This window comes from Haliotis rufescens, unplaced genomic scaffold (assembly GCF_023055435.1).
Source record: "Haliotis rufescens isolate VD_foot unplaced genomic scaffold, xgHalRufe1.0.p SCAF_16, whole genome shotgun sequence".
Lineage (NCBI taxonomy): Eukaryota > Metazoa > Mollusca > Gastropoda > Lepetellida > Haliotidae > Haliotis > Haliotis rufescens.
Genome location: NW_025963846.1, coordinates 12,951,157 through 12,969,394, shown reverse-complemented (window position 1 = coordinate 12,969,394; position 18,238 = coordinate 12,951,157). Strand labels below are relative to the sequence as shown.

Below are 18,238 nucleotides of genomic sequence, written 5' to 3'. Positions count from 1 at the left end.
TTATACTTTCTGATTATGTTTGACTGCTTCTGTTACACTTTCCAATTATGTTTCACTGTTTCTGTTACACTTTCTTGGTATGTTTGACTGTTTCTGTTACACTCTCTGATTATGTTTGACTCTTTCTGTTATAGTTTCAGAATATGTTTGACTGTTTCTGTTACACTTTCTTGGTAATTTTGACAGTTTCTATTACACTCTCTGATTATGTTTGACTGTATGTTTCTGTTATTCTTTCTGATTATGTTTGACTGTATGTTAATTCCTGTTATACTGTCATTTCTGTCATTTTCTGTGATACTTTCAGTTTATATTTGACTTTCTGTTATTAGTTTTCAGAGGTGCACATATCTCATACGGGCAGGAACACGCAACGAATCTCCTGTCTTGACTTTCACGTTTACAGGCATGGGCTATTACTGCAATAAAGAATATATTCTTGTTTATGATGGTACGTAACCTATTTTCTACAATCAATAGGCATGTGGTACTTCTGAATAGACAGACCATTCAGACTATTATCCAACAATGCATAGACATTCAGGTTTCATCAAATTCTTGGGGCGGTCGGGTAGCCTAGTGGTTAAAGCTTTCGCTCGTCACGCCAAAAATCCGGGTTCGATTCCCATCTTGGGTACAATGTGTGAAGCCCATTTCTGGTGTCGCCCGTGGTGATTTTGCTAAAAGTGGTGTAAAAAAATACTCATTGACTTATAGAATTCTTTGGTTTAAGCAAGTTAGTATCGTCTTTTACCCCGTGAGAGGGGACGGACCGTCTTGAATTTTTTAGCTAGATACAGAATTTGATCCTCATCATGAACCAACTACAAAATGTCAGCATCACTAACAGGTGCTTGAAAGTGATGTGAACTTATCTAACTCTTCCTCTTTTTCCTCTTCCACTAGGAGACTCCGAACAAGGGCCGTTGTTAATGAAGCTGTGTCGTTATGACACGGCAACATTGCGTAGCCTGCTGGGAAGTCTCTATCTAGTGTTTGTGAGTCATGACAACTCTATACATCATATAGGATTCAAAGCACGTGCCAAAGATGGTAAGTATCCGGGGTAGAATAGGTCTTCAGCAACCCATGCTTGCTGTAAAAGGCGACTATGCTTGTCATAAGAGGTGACTAACGGGATCGGGTGATCAGGCTCGCTGACTTGGTTGGAGCATGTCACCATATCCCTGTTGCATGGATGGATGCTCATGATGTCAATCACTGGATTGTCTGGTCCAGACTCGATTATTAACAGACCGCCGTCATATAGCTGGAATATAGCTGAGTGTGGCGTTAAACAACAAACAAACAAACAAACAAGCAAAAATGGTAAGACTTACCCTACTTCAATAGGAGTCGTAACCTTGTAATAGGTACCAACAATGTAGGTCAGCATTCTATCAACTTGAACATTGTGTCCTTCTAACTGAAATGCAGGTTACACTGGGTGTACCCTGAGGCAAGTGACTTTGCTTGTAATATAGTTAGGTGAGAACTGTTGGACTGTAACCAAATGTTGACTAGTTGCTTGTTTCTATGTCCTTTTAAATAAGTTATATAAATATTATTTAATCATGACGAATACAGGTCTTTGATAGGCATTTAGAAGTGACACACATAAGGAAGAGAGCCAGTCTGGGTCTCTGATGACATAGAACCACCATCACACATTGTGACCACTGATCCTCATTTCAGGCAGCCCTTATGACAGCATGGATCACTGGGGACCTGTATGGCCCTGGAATGCCTACACTTACACAATAAGCACTAGCCTAACTAGGCCTCAAGTAGGCCTTGTTGCATCTATACCTGGCTACGGGGCTGTGGGGTATCCTTGTGGTTAAACAGTTCACACGTTACACCAAAGGCCCAGGTGTGATTCCCCATAAGCGTACAATGTGTGAAGCCCATGTTTGGTGCTCAGCCATGATATTGCTGGAATATTGCTAAAAGTGGCGTAAAACCCAGCTCACTCACTACACATGGCTACCACTCACTCACTCACTCACTCACTCACTCACTCACTCACTCACACAAACACCCACCCTCTCACTCACACAAACACCCACTCACTCACTCACTCACTCACTCACTCACTCACTAACCCACCCACCCACCAATCCACTCACTCACTCACCCACCCACCCACTCACTCACTCACCCACACAAACACCCACCCACCCACTCACTCACTCACCCACACAAACACCCACCCACTCACTCACTCACTCACTCACCCACTCACCCACACAAACACCCGCCCACTCACTCACTCACTCACTCACTCACTCACTCACCTACACAAACACCCACCCACTCACTCACTCACCTACACAAACACCCACCCACCCACCAACCCACTCACTCACTCACCCACACAAACACCCACTCACTCACTCACTCACTCACCCACACAAACACCCACTCACTCACTCACTCACTCACCCACCCACCCACCCACTCACTCACTCCACTAGACCAATGTACAAAGCATTACCATTGGCAGACATGCTCTGATTTACAGGATGCCATATACAACTGAAATATTATTGCATTGGAAACAATATTTTTTCCTTTAAAATCTATAACACTAATGTTATGCTATGTTCACCCAAGTCATGCCAGTAGCAGCTAAATGAGGCCTATATTACAAGTTTTGTCCATAACATTTAGAATGTGATGATGTGTACATGGGATTAATTCTTTGCTCAACTCAAAGTCCTGTAAAATCATGAAATGCCTGGATAACTGTTAATTTGTCTCTTTCAGCAATGTGCGGGGAAGTTTTAACAGCAAGAATTGGTCGTAACAGGATATTCAAATTTGGAAAAGCTTACCCAATCAATCAGTATGTATAAAACATATCTGTTGTAAAACCTATTATTTCAATATGTTTTGGATATTTATCATAATTATCTCTCTACAGTATACACTATATGACAGTGACCAGTGGCTATTACAAGTTATGTCCCCCCTATTGACCAGTCAGATTCCATCTCTCATATCACTTGCATTTGCTCCAAACAAAATGGCAGCACCCAGTCACGAAAATCTGATCGATAATCGAGTTCTATATTGTAATCAAATGGGCCTAACCCCACGAAGTGCCATCACTTGAAATCACTTGAGCACCGTAATTAAAAACATGAAAAGATTTGCAACGCCCAACTGATGGTACACATGCTTTGCAAATCCTTAATTCTCTAATACTTCTTCATAAAATTGCAAAATGGAGACCAATAAAACAAATGTTTGTTTTCTACTTTCATCAGTCCAATTACCTGCGAGTGGCAAATCAAGACCGATAGAGGCTACAAAGTGCTGGTGTCCTTCAGAGGACTTGCAGTTGACTGCAAGAATAGTAGGATAACAGTGCATGATGGTGAGCAGCGTTACATCCATTAGTAGAACACAGACACAACCCTGTGAGGAGGGTGATGGTTGCAGCTGTTGTGTTGCTCTGTATGGTGTGTAGTCTAGATCAAGTGGACTGTCTCCGTGGTCTGGTGGTAGAGTGTCCGCATGGAGAGCAGAGTGAGTGAGTTGGGTTTAACGCCGTTTTTAACAGTATTCCAGTTATATCGCAGCGTGTCAGCCTTATGTGTGAGGAAAGCCCGAAGTGATGCAGGTCTTAGACGTTTACCACTTCGGTGAAACCCACGAGCACAGGTATGGTGCTGACAAACCTAAAAACATAATTTAGGCGAACCAGGATTCGAACCCACAATCATAGGTTTCTGGCGTGCCCAAGGGACGCAACTCTGCACAGCGAATCGTGGCGCCTTAGACGACTGGGCCACCCGTGCACCCCGGAGAGCAGAAGGTTGTTGGTCCTAACACCCCGGCTGATCATACCAAAAGACATTAGGAATTGGTACTTGTTACCCCACCTGGCGCTTGGCATTAAGGGGCTAAAACAAGTATGGACCTGCTCGGAGTCAGTATACTGTGTCTGAGTGGGGCATTCATGTTAAACTGCAGCATGGTATCTCAGTGGGCTAGCATTATAAATCAGCAGTAGTCAGGACTAGAACAAGCAGCCACACACACACACATACGTGTGTGCATGCACGTCGCTATGTAAGTGCAATAACGCGACGCGGCGTTAAACCCTATTTCACTTCACCTCACTTCTAAAGCTGTTGTGTTACTGAGTAGGAGTAGTAAAGCAAAAAGAAGTACAAAATCGTCTTCTCCAAATAGGCCTGAAACTTGGCAAACTTGGAAACTTGTAGCACCAAGTTCCTTCACGAAATCTTCATCAGAAATCGAATATGGCTATACCAGTGAAAGAAATTGGAAAATACAAACCATCATTGTAAGCATCTTTTCCTCAGAACCAATGAAGCTGAAACTTCACAAGATTATTCCCACTAATGATCACATGCCAATTTGTTCATGAAGCTGGAATCCGATTTTCAATATTGCCGCCACACAAACTGTTCATGGTATTACTATGGCTAAGGTACACGTGTAGTTAGTAGTGTTCTTTTTTTTTTGCAACATTGTTATTTTTTGTTCTTTACTTGAGATAGGGGCATGGGTGGCCCAATTGTCTAAGGCGCCGCAATTCACTGTGCAGAGTTGTGTCCCTTGGGCATGCAAGAAACCTATGATTGAGCATTCGAATCCTGGTTCGCCCCGATTATGTTTCTAGGTTTGACAGCACCATGCCCGTGCTTGTGGGTTTCACCAAAGTGGTAAACGTCTGAGACCTTCATCACTGCAAGCTTTCCTCCCACATTAAGCTGACACGCCGTGATATAACTGGAATACTGTTAAAAGCGGCGTTACACCCAACTCACTCACTTTACTTGAGCTTTGTATTGTGTACATACTGAAAGCTGAAAATGTCTAATGGCTATTATTTTATACTCAGCCATATTTGTTCAAAATGTCATGACATTTGGTTTTTGTGTAGTTAACACTGGGGCTCCACACAATGTTCTGTTTTTCGTGATATTTTGAATTTTGTTCTTTATTCGAACTGGGAACATTGAACATGCTCCTAAATTTTCCCAGAATGCATTTCCATGCACTGTTAACATTACCTCAGAAATCACAGAACCTCTGAAGCTGAAACATCACAAAGTTTGTTTCTACCAATGATTCCACACCTGCATTTGTTTCAGCAGCCATATTGTAAAATTTATTTATGGCCATTTTAGACTGTTGGCTACATATCCATCCAGGTAAAAAAAACTACAGTGGCCACAGCACTATTTAAAAAAATTTGTTGCACCATTTTCTTTCATCCTTGACCTTCATGTACCTTTTTGTCTGCTATGTTGAAAGAGCAACGATAACTCTAGACACAGCCATTCATTAATGTATATGCAGTTAGCATATCTGTTGTATAGATACATTTCTTCATGTATTTGTGTACCTGTGATAATTGATTGTAATCATGTTAATGAATTGATATTGCAAATAGTCAAGAAAGCTACAAATCCATGTTGCTCTACTTTTGTTTTATAGGTAAAAGTACGGGTTTGTCCAATGATGAAGGTTCCTGGGATATTTGTGGCCAAAAGAAAAATTACACCTTCATGAGCTCTGGCAACCACATATCCTTCAAGTTGAATAGCCAGGGCCAGGCTGCACAGCCTGTATCCTTCTCAATCAAGTTCATAGGGTTTGTGAACAAAGGTAGGGTACTGATGTCCATGTAATCAGGGATAGGTGACCTTCCTGTAACAACCAAGTCCCATTATGATAGGACCCGTGAACATCAGGGCTAAAATAGGTCTTCAGCAACCAATGCTTGCCATAAAAAGCGACTATGCTTGTCGTAAGAGGCGATTAACGCGATCGGGTGGTCAGGCTTGCTGACTTGGTTGATGCATGTCATTGTATCACAATTGCATGGATCAATGCTCATGATGTCAATCAATGGATTGTCTGCTCCAGACCCGATTATTTTTCAGACCGCTGTCATATAGCTGGAATATTGCTGTGTTAAACAACAGTGTCTGTAGCCAAAGTCATTTCGAAATACTACTGTCTGTCATAGTCATGAGGACTTACAAATGTTTATTTAAGTTAGCATGATTAGTGAATAGTTTAATTACAATTAATAATATTTTGTTTCCTTGTTGGCAACAGCTTGTTACAGAAATGAGAATGACATTGGAGGTGACATTAAGGGATATCTGACAGCTGAAGACATCAAACATACATTGACGTCTCCAGGCTACCCCGACCTTTACCCAGAGTGAGTATCTGTAGTGGAGATAGAGAATCTCACCCGAGTGTCTTTTGATATCAAATATCTCAACACGAGTTGATAAAAGTGGAAAAATTCCGAGGCTTGCTGAGGATTTTTGCCACTTTTATCAACGAATGTTTATATATTTGATATCAAAAGACACGAGGGTGAGATTTTATTTATCATTCAACATAATTCTTTCAACTTTTTCAATATGTAGACAGTAATTACCAGTGTCTTCAGTGTAAAAAGTACTGCTATCAGCTTCAGTAGCAGAGCCATTAGTGATGTCATTTGATTGTGACATCATGGTAACCAGTGATGTCACAATTGGCTGCAAAGCATTGTGATGTAATTGCAGTGAAGCGATATCTAAAGTGTGGATATCGCTTGATCTCATCCAAGCGATATCTCCTGTGGGAGCCAGTTTTGGATGATAAGAATACATGTGCTCTTGTCCAAGTCAATCAAACATTTTGTCGTAACTCAGTGGATCAGATGGTCAGACTTGGTGGCTTGCTTGACACCGAGTCTTTGTGCCACGACAGCATTGATCATTGCTCTTAATATCAATCGCTGGATTGTCTGGTCCAGACTTGATTAGGGTTCAAATCCCGGTTCGCCCCGATTATGTTTCTAGGTTTGTCAGCACCATACCCATGCTCATGGGTTTCATCGAAGTGGTAAACGTCTTAGACCTGTATAACTTTGGGCTTTCCTCCCACATTAAGCTGACACGCCGTGATATAACTGGAATACTGTTAAAAGCGGCGTTAAACCAAACTCACTCACTCACTCACTCAGACTTGATTAAGTTCAGACCATCATCATATACATGTAGCTGGAATATTGGTGAATGCTGCAGATTAGTGGGAGTGGTTTCCAAGGAGATGTGAATGTTGACAGACCAAACTGAAACCGGTTGCAAAATCTGGTTGCGCATGAATATTGACAAGTGTGTGCACAAATATGGGCATTGTTGACATTTCTATGCATACACATTTATAACATGTGCCTGCAGTTGTGTTTGCAAACATAACAGCACCGATTCTCAAGATCTTTTTGAAAGATTTTTTTCAACTTATGATAATTCAAACGCCATGTTGTTAGTAGGCAGGACACCTATAGGAAAATTTGAAAAGTCACATTAGTGCAAGGCTTTGAATATAGGATAACAGTCGGTCACTCGCACTGTCGGTGTCCCAGCTGTACAGTCAAAATGATCTATCAGCTGAATTAATATCATGTCCGTACCATTTGGAAGAGGGAAATTAGAGTGTTTGCCATAGACATTCATGTTAACTGTACCACCCTATACTGATGACGTGAAAATCCACAAACTCATGCTTGCATGTCAGTGACAGCTTCGAATGACTGGCAAGGTCACCACCGGAATAAGAAAAGACAACCATGATCTACTCACAGCGTTTTACGCTAGAGATAGGGAATGTTATTGTTCACATTTGGGCTATTTTGGGCCACATAATCAGAAATCAGTCACACTTCTGCAGAGTTTTCGAATGATTCGTATCGGAAATGTTTACTTTGAGTGATCTGGTATAGTCTGTCTTACAGACCCTGATACAAATATAAATCAAATACAGCCCATGCAAGTCTAATGTTTGGCAAGTCTAGATTACTGCAGTAAATGAAGAGAATCACTGGGCTCCCTTTTTATTATATTTTTATTAAGATAACTGAGCAACTGTTTTTTCTGTACGATATGTTCATTTCAGAGACTAGATGTTAGTCTAGATCTGGTAGTGCAGTCGTGAACAAACAACTCTTAGTGTCGTTGCTGAATATTGGAGTTTTGTGAGCTGTTAAAGTTTGAACGACTATATTACTGGAATGGAAAGTGTGACACATTGACAGACAAGGCTACATGCCACCTATTTACAGAGTCATAATACTTGTGAGCTCATAATACAATACCTCTCTACGTGAAGATCGGAGGTCGCGTCATAGGAACTTCAATGGAGGTGTTCTCACATCTTCAAGCAGAGAGGTTTTGGAGTAAAAGATCTGATTTTAATAAGATTTGACGAATTGTTATTTTATGTTACAGCCGAATAGAATGTGTGTGGCAAATGCAGGCTGACACGTATTTAGGCAGAGTCAGGATTACAGTGGTTGAAATGGACCTTCACACAGAGCCGGAGTGTTATGACAGCATCAGTTATTATCATGGTGAGTAGCCGTATAGGTTTCAAATCTATAACATACCTCAATATTCAGTTACACAGATTATGTAGGGATTCAGGGATTCGGATTATGTCCTCAGAAAAGGATATTTTTGGTGCGAAATTTCAATGTACCCATTTCCATTTTCCATTTTCCAAAACAACAATCTTTTAATATTCCGCATCTCGAACACGACCCTGGCAATAAAATTCAATACTTAAGAACAACATGATTTTGACAAAATGATTGAAAACAAAATATACGCACCACCGCATGCATGCACGCACGCACGCACGCACGCACGCACGCACGCAGCAAATTCAATACATGTATGTCCTCAGCTATCATTAATATAAGAAGCTTGACAACTGACATTGTCTTGCAGCGCTAGTTCAATATGTGCCCCGTTGTGTTTGGTGGCCAGGAAAAGATATACAGTCTTAACTCTCTCTTCACATTTGAGAAATATGCCCAAGAAACATTTAATATTTTCATGCAGCTTTAATTTAAGAAATGTATTATATTGCTGGTGGTCTGCTAAAAAATCATTTTAATACAATGTCATTTCAGGGATAGTGTCTGATCTTGACAAAAAGCCAGACATGATTTTATGCAACAACATGACATCAACATTCGTCAGTGAGAGTCAGTTCATAACTATTGTGTTTTCAACCAATGAGTATGGAATAGGAAAGGGATTCAAGCTAGACTATCAGACCATTGAAGACGAAGGTAAGTTTAACCACAATATTCATGCATGATTGAGAGATTCACAGCTGTCATATGATACAATTAAAAGATAATTGAAAAGCCAAACGAAGTGCATCATTTCTTTTTGGGTAGCATGCTTTTGCTGCTTCCTGTCTTTAAAATAGTGGGTGGATTTTTCCTGTCTTCACAATGGTGAGTCAATTTTTCCTGTCTTCACTATGGTGGGTCGATTTTTCCTGACTTCACAATGGTTGGTCAATTTTTCCTGTCTTCACAATGGTGAGTCAATTTTTCCTGTCTTCACTATGGTGGGTCGATTTTTCCTGTCTTCACTATGGTGGGTCGATTTTTCCTGTCTTCACTATGGTGGGTCGATTTTTCCTGACTTCACAATGGTGGGTCAAGTTTTCCTGTCTTCACAATGGTGAGTCAATTTTTCCTGTCTTCACTATGGTGGGTCGATTTTTCCTGTCTTCACAATGGTGGGTCGATTTTTCCTGTCTTCACAATGGTGAGTCAATTTTTCCTGTCTTCACAATGGTGGGTCGATTTTTCCTGTCTTTACTTTGGAGGGTTGATTTTTTTCCTGTCTTTACAATGGTGGGTCGATTTTTCCTGTCTTTACAATGGTGGGTCGATTTTTCCTGTCTTTACAATGGTGGGTCAATTTTTCCTGTCTTTACAATTGTGGCTTGATTTTATTCCTGTCTTTACAATGGTGGGTCAATTTTTCCTGTCTTTACAATGGTGGGTCGATTTTTCCTGTCTTTACAATGGTGGGTCAATTTTTCCTGTCTTTACAATGGTGGGTCAATTTTTCCTGTCTTTACAATTGTGGCTGGGTTTTTTTCCTGTCTTTGCAATGGTGGGTTGATTTTCTGTCTACAATGGTAGGTGATCACGTAGATCACAACAAAATGAGACATAATAAACAAAATCTTGGTCTCAAATCAGGTCATTCCATTGTCCCAATGGAGCATGATGACTATTTGCATGTGAAGAAGGAACTTGGTGACATGTTTTTAGGGAATATCATTGTTTTGTTTCAAAAATATATATATTGTGAAGTGTATGGAGATATATTTTGTGGTGAAAACTGAATTTGATAAAACTGAAATCACTGATTTGATTTGATTGATTTTGTCCCTCCCGTTACTCCATGTCTTTCCTGTTATTGCCCCTTTCCTTCCTGTTACGGAGGACAGAAGTTTGTGATCAACAAAAATTCATAACTCCCTTATGGCTTTCCTTGTGTCATAATGTCATTGAAAACATGAGAATATTTTAGACTTATCCTGTCACACACTATGCTTTTCTTCCTTCTTCAATCCTGGTGTGGAAATGATCCTGAAACCTGTTTCCAGCTTCAAAAAAAACCTCTCCCAAACACGTCCCAGTTGTCCCAATGACCACCATCATAAACAATGGGTCGCTCACGACCTGAATTTCATGCAAACTGACCACATGACGTTTCCAGCACCCTCGTTCTCTTTATCGTCTGAGTGTGGAGATGTGTTTGATTTAAAGAGAATACATTTCATTTTGTAGTTTGCCTCTAAACTCTTTTTCAACAAAGACGTTTATATGGATAATAAAGCTCATCCTACATGCGAGAAGTATAAACACACTTTTTCAGCGTCAGACCCTCATGCCTTGTATTGTGATTGTGTTGGCTTTCACCAAACGCTGTAAATAATGCATCCATGTCTCGGAGCTAGACTGCCAACTATATGTCAAAACACAATACCGATCGACACTCCAAATCTAAACCATTGTCTTCATCATCGGCTATAAAATCCTCTCCATCGTTGACTATTACCTCCCTATCGTTAGACTAAGACACAGTCTCAGGTTCGGTCCTCTATTTCTACCACGGCCTGTTCACATGTAGCCAACGTATCCATGCCTGGCGCCGCCCCACCATCCACTGATCGCTGTACTTTGCAGTCTAAAGATTCGTCCCTTGTTATTTCCACTGACTTACTAACAGGCAGCCAACACGCTCGCTAAACTCCCACCAACCATCCCTGCATCACAGTTACACCAGTGAGTGAGTGAGTATGGTTTTACGCCGCTTTTAGCAATATTCCAGCAATATCACGGCGGGGGACACCAGAAATGGGCTTCACACATTGTACCCATGTCGGGAATCGAACCCGGGTCTTCGGCGTGACGAGCGGACGCTTTAACCACTGGGCTACCCAACCGCCCCAACAGTTACCCCAGCTTGTATACTCTGAGAATCAGAATGAATGTGCTGGGGACATCATGTGATCAGTTAACGCAAGATTCAGGTAGCTAGCGACCCATTGTTTATAATTGTGGTCATGGCATGACTGGGATGTGTTTGGGTGAGGTGTTTTTGAAGCTAGAAGCTTGTTTTAGGTTCATTTCCACACCATGATTGAAGAAGAAAGAAGTGATAGTATTGTATGAGATAGGATAAGTAATTAAATATACATTTTATTGTAAATTTTTTAATAATTATAGTGTTGTATTTATTTATGTGTATAACATGGTAAATGCTATATGACAATAAATTCACAAAATATCAATGCTAAATCCACAATACTCATTCACATTATGCCTGTAGTGTACATATTTTATTAATATTATCAATTAGTTTATGGACAATATCTTATGTTTATCAAATATATTTCATCACATCCTTATTTAATTGTGTGTCAAATTTATCTGTGGTAACCATGGTAACAGGATGACCATTCTGATTATTGTTAGCTTTCTACAATGGGTATAAATACTTTCTACAATGGGTATCAATACTTTCTACAATGATTAAATGGTTATTTTCAATAATAATAGAATCTGTGTGATTTCAAAATAGAACTATTTTGAGATATTATTTGTCATTTGAAAATTTGACATTTTCTGAGAATGATCCACCTGTGAACCAGGAATTTTAACAAATTTCTGTAAACCAACAAATATAAGTCTGATCTTCCCAACACTCTGCTACTCTGCCCTTAGCAACAATACATACCATGTTCACTGTAGTTGAAGCTGAAATTCCTGAATGTTATACTCTTTATCTTTATTTGAAAAATAACCTTTTGATCCTTTTCAGTTTATTATTCAGAAGACACTGATACTGCCAAAATTGAAACATCATCAGGAGCACCAGTAGCTGCAATATCGTGTGTAGTCGTCGGCGTGATAGTGATAGTTATTGTTGCAATCTACTGTTATACAAGGTCTAAAAGGCAACCAAATCTTACACCACAACCGCTGACCGTGCCAGTCTCTCAATATCCAAACTACCAAGGGAGAGAATCCGCAGCCCCATTTCTTCAAACCAGCACTCCCACACATACCTTGAATCCCAGTGCACCACCGCCGATGTACACAGATCTGACCACCCCGCCTGTGTCACAGATTCCTCAACATCTACCTCTAGTGCCGCCACCGAGTTATCATGAGGCTATCAGCCAGGGAATGATTGAGAAGGCATCAGATACAGCAATTTGAGCATGTTTTTTACATGCGTTTGACACCAAAATCAGTCTCACTGATTATGACCTTTGGTCTGTTAGCAACAAAGAAATGTTTGCAATGGACTACTAGCTGCTTGGGCTTTTCTCTCACATTGAACTGAAATATTGCTCAGAGCAGAGCAGTGTTAAACCTAACTCATCCTTGACCCAGCTCTTTCAGGGTAACCAGTGTAGAAACTATAGTTAGGCCTGCAAATGTGAACCTGGGTCTTAGTGGGTACAGTAGAGCTTACAAAGTGCCCCCAATGTGTAGAAAGTATTTTGAGGCCTGTAAATGTGAACCTGGGTCTTTATAGGTACAGTAGAGTTTACAAAGTGTCCCCAATGTGTAGAACTTATTTTGAGGCCTGCAAATGTGATCCTGGGTCTTTATAGGTACAGTAGAGTTTACAAAGTGTCCCCAATGTGTAGAACGTATTTTGAGGCCTGCAAATGGGAACCTGGGTCTTTATAGGTACAGTAGAGCTTACAAAGTGCCCCCAATGTGTAGAAAGTATTTTGAGGCCTGCAAATGTGAACCTGGGTCTTTATGTATTGGAGAAAACACGCTTACAAGGTTTTGGTAGACGGAGCATGCCCTGGGGAGAGGGAAAAACCAAGGGGGCAACCCCAAGGGCATGCTCTGTCTACCAAAACCGAGGGAAAGTGTTTTTCCATACTTATAAACTGAAAAAAGAAACTTAAAACAACATTTATCAACATTTTTATGTTTCGAACATACTTTCCATGAACCTTAGGAAACACACGTAAAATATCTGTTGCTGGCGTACGGATCTAGAAAAGGACATTCTAAAAACCAGTGTGGCTTATCAACACCTCTGTAGCCTCGTGGTACACTCACTGGGCTACAGATATGAAGGTTGCGAGTTCGATCCTCGGGAGTATATAGAAAACATTTGTCATTTGATTTTACATTTCATTACATGTTACAATCTGAACGGAAGTTATATTAATAAAATACCCAGGACATTATATAAAATCCCTGGGATATTATGGCAAATATGACTTGAATATCCTATAAAATCCCTGGGACATTACAACGTCCCTGTTTATGAGATTTAACCCGACTGGAAAGTAAAACCTCACAATAGGTTTTAATGCCTATAGAAAGAAGTCTCTTACTTAATAGCGATCCCAATGAATAGGTTTATAAAGGTACAGTAGAGCTCACAAAGTGTCCCCAATGTGTAGAACATATTTTGAAGCCTGCAAATGTGAACCTTGGTACAAATGAACAGGTGAGGTAAATTTGTACATTTTTACATTTCCAATTTGAGATTATTTTTATGCCTACACATTTCTTGTAAACCATTTTGGAGCCTTTGTTATGGCCTGAGCAGATAGACAATGTTGGATAAATGTCATTTTCTAAATGCAGCGCTGTAAAGTACCAGTGTCATTTTGTTTAGGGCTGCATCTGTAATGTCAGCCATATTTGAATGTAGATGCTGAGGACACTACTGTCTTGTCATCATTTCCTTCAGGGTGAACATAAGCTCATGTTTTCATGTTAAATATTTATCTACATTGTACACTTGGCAGCATGTTCTACCTAAGAAGTGTTTCCCTGCCTTATACTGTACTTGTGTCCTACATCGTACTTGTGTCCTACATCGTACTTGTGTCCTACATCGTACTTGTGTCCTTCATCGTACTTGTGTCCTACATCATACTTGTGTCCTACATCGTACTTGTGTCCTACATCGTACTTGTGTCCTACATCGTACTACATCATACTTGTGTCCTTCATCGTACTTGTGTCCTACATTGTACTTGTGTCCTACACCGTACTTGTGTCCTACATCGTACTTGTGTCCTACATCGTACTTGTGTCCTACATCGTATTGTGTCCTACATCGTACTTGTGTTCTACACCGTACTTGTGTCCTACATCGTACTTGTGTCCTACATCGTACTTGTGTCTTACATCGTACTTGTGTCCTACATCGTACTTGTGTTCTACATCGTACTTGTGTCCTACATCATACTTGTGTTCTACATCGTACTTGTGTCCTACAACCTCATAATAACCTCTAACAGTTGTAGCACAAGGAGTGCTGTTTGCACAGGCCTCAGATAAGGGCAGTCTGTCTTTTACACCCTAGCATTTATCAAAAGCATGAATTTGACGGAAAACGGACTCTGTGCAATACAGATACCTCTTTATCAACTGGACAAATTTTATTGTGCCTGTATTTCTAATTTCATAGTCCATTTGTGCTGAAATTAGATCTGGACTCAACCAATTTAACTAATTTGTGGATTTCAAATTAGTGTCTTGCATGCATAATCAGGAAAGCTGTGACATCCATCACTGAGGGTGGCCAACTCGGGTATGTCGATGGTAATGGCCTTACACAGCTTGTCGCATTATTCCAACAAATAAGTTTCATATATTGTTGTATGAATGTGAGCAATCAGACCCAGGCCTTTGAGATGACAAGTTACACTACCACTCCGCTATCCCACCCCCTCCAATATTGGAGCTGAGCTTCTGGCTGGTTGAAACCACAGGAACTCGATGATAGTGTGTATAGCATAATATGTATGTATAGAAAACAAAATCACACACCTCTATATACATACATGTATATATTCTCAAAATGTCCTCATAGTGCATATGGTAGTTTAGTGTTCCTGTTTACCGGTAATTACCAGTTTTTTACGGGTAGAATTAGTCTTGGACCAGTAATTCAGGTGTATGACAGTCCCTCTTGACCGGCAAATAAAGAACCTTAAAAATCTTTGTTGTTGAACTAAACATTGGCAATATTCATATAAGTACATTTTTCGAACGAAGTCAGCTTGTCTGTTACCATCAGGGTTTCCCCTTGTCTATTTTTATTGCAAGGAAATAACATTTTGCTTTGCTTCAATGTTAAAGATCCATTTGTAGTGACTTCGTCTTGAAATACTTACATTTACCTTATGTTTCTAGGTTTGTCAGCACCATACCCAGGCTCGTGGGTTTCACTGAAGTGGTAAACGTCTAAGACCTGCATCACTTCAGGCTTTCCTCCCACATTAAGCTGACACGCCGCGATAAAACTGGTATACTGTTAGAAGTGGCATTAAACCCAACTCACTCACTCTTACATTTACCTCAGGGACGAACTAATGTATAATAATGTTGCAAGTTCTCCTATTTCATGCCATCAGTACATATACAACATTAAGGTCCAGACGTAGTCCCTAGTGATACAGCATCTGCCCTGAAGTGGAAGGTCAGGTTTCGATCCCCGGCCGCGTCATACCAAACAACGTTAAAAGTTGGCACTTGTAGTTACCCTGGCGCTCTCCATTAAGGGGCTTAAACAAGGACTGGTCCGCTCGGAGCCAGTATACTGTCAATCTCATTAAAATCAGATCTTAGTTCTCACTACCGCTAAACAAAGATCTGAGGACATCCTATTACGGGTCACGTCAGACCGACCTTGCGTGAACTTTGACCGACCCATGGAATGACTGACAAGAAGTCGACATTAGCCAATCAGAAGGCAACTTTCTCGTGCTTAACAGCATTAATTTCAAATTGGCGACTACGCTTCGAAACATATTTTGGCAAATTCTCGATAAAAAATTGAAACCTGAACAAAAGAACCCTTCTGGAATGACTAATTGATGGTCTAGATAGTATTGATTCAGTCGTTAAGCCTGTAACTATCGTTCAGAATACCCCGTGTTGAAGTTTCGAGGTTGCATGATTAGAAATCACATTCCGACTGTCACTTTCATGATCTGGTAAGCGACGCTCTGATTGGTCGGATAAAAGGTCGTTCTGACGTGACCCCTAATGGGATGTCCGCAGATCTTTGTTTAGTGGAACTAAGATCTGATTTTAATGAGATTGGTATACTGTATACTGTGTCTGAGTGGGGGAAACCGTATTAAACCGTGGCATGGTATCTCAGTGGGCTAGCACTATAAATCAGTCCGGACAAGTATAATCAGACACACATCGCTACGGAATAACAATAATCTTGAAAGCGACGATGTTACACCCAATTCACCTCACCTCACTTCACCTTCACCTTAAGCATCACAATTGAGTTCATATATCCCAACCTACTTGTGTCAGATTCTGTATTTCAGTATAAGCATGTCTATTTCTAAACATAAATGAATGGGTTTCGTCAGAACATTAATATAGGTTGCAATTTTAGAACTGGCTATATAATATTGATATTGTAAGCATTCTTAACTCTTTTCCATGTGTATATATTTTGTTTGTATAAAAATGTAATATTTCGCTATACATGCAATAAACAAGTTTTGATTTCTTCTTGTTTGTTGGTTTCCAATGGTTAATATTGACATCTTGTTTGTTTGTTTTATAGTGTAATGCCACACTCAGCAATATTCTAGCTACATGACTGCGGCCTGTAAATATTGAGTCTGGACCAGACAATCCAGTGATTGACATGAGAAGCGAGATTTTGTTTATAACCAACGCAATGAAAGGACCTAAAGATTACCAGATCCAATCTCAACAAATGTTTCGACCAATCAGATCACAGCACACACTCCAATTTATTTTCCCTTATCAGTCATGACATGCTGTGATGTGACTCCAATACTTATGGTGATGGAGTAAGTGATTTGGGTTTAACAACGCTTTTAAGATCATTCCAGTCATATCACGGTGTGTCAGCTTAATGGGAGGAAAGCCCTAAGTGATGCAGGTCTCAGACGTTTACCACTTTGGTGAAACCCACGAGTATGGGAATGGTGCTGACAACCCTAGGAATATAATCCGGGCAAACCGGGATTTGAACCCACAATCATAGGTTTTTGGCTTGCCCAAGGGACGCAACTCTGCACAGCATATCGCGGTGCCCTGGACGACCCGTGCCCCGTGGTGATGGAAATACAGGAATGCTGTGACTACAAGCGTGTGAAGTACTGATGTGTGTAAGACTATGAAAAATTATGCCGACAAAACGTGACTCTTAACATTATAACAGGATACACTTTGAAGGGGCTTTAACTGTTAGAACTGTACCCAGACAGGAAAGGACTTGAGACTAAATATTTTTTCTGTCAACATTTTACATTTGACCATTTATTTCTCTAAAAGGAAGAGCCAAACATTTGTTTACCCACAGTGCATCATTGTTGTACATCTTGCACAGCCAGTGAATGATTTATTTGTTCTTGTAAAACCTGAGAACTTGTTTACATGTCCCAGTCTTCTCCCATTCCCAGACAAAATATCAAAGCGTCGGCCCCTAAGGCGGGGTACTGTAATGCACGTTCCTCTTGCAGTGCAGCAATCCAGACTGACTTCACTGCTGATGTAGTGAGTGAGTATGGTTTTACGCAACATTTACCAATATCACGTCGGGGGACACCAGAAATGGGCTTCATTGAACCCAGGTCTTCAGCATGACGAGTGTACACCTTAACCACTAGGCTACCCAACCGCGCACTACTGTGTAGTGAGTATGGTTTTAAGCCACTTTTAGCAATATTCCAGCAATATCACAGCGGCGGACACCAGAAGTGGGCTTCACACATTGTACCAATGTCAGGAATCGAACTCGAGTCTTCAGCGTGACGAGCGAACGCTTTAACCACCACTGCTGATGTAACTTCATGGACATCCACAAGAATTCACAGAATG

The 18,238-nt window shown here is 40.5% G+C and overlaps 1 protein-coding gene across 1 annotated transcript in view; it reads left to right on the top strand.

Moving 5' to 3' along the window:
- Nucleotides 1-13,195, top strand: part of LOC124135742 (deleted in malignant brain tumors 1 protein-like) — a 34,882-nt gene extending 21,687 nt beyond the window's left edge. The window contains exons 6-14 of the mRNA XM_046501266.2: nt 333-451; nt 907-1,053; nt 2,770-2,848; nt 3,273-3,382; nt 5,479-5,649; nt 6,106-6,214; nt 8,277-8,398; nt 8,963-9,124; nt 12,189-13,195. Of these exons, the coding sequence (XP_046357222.2) occupies nt 333-451; nt 907-1,053; nt 2,770-2,848; nt 3,273-3,382; nt 5,479-5,649; nt 6,106-6,214; nt 8,277-8,398; nt 8,963-9,124; nt 12,189-12,589 (1,420 nt within the window). The 3' untranslated portion in view covers nt 12,590-13,195. The remainder of the gene's footprint in view (nt 1-332; nt 452-906; nt 1,054-2,769; nt 2,849-3,272; nt 3,383-5,478; nt 5,650-6,105; nt 6,215-8,276; nt 8,399-8,962; nt 9,125-12,188) is intronic.
- The last annotated feature ends 5,043 nt before the right edge of the window (nt 13,196-18,238 follow it).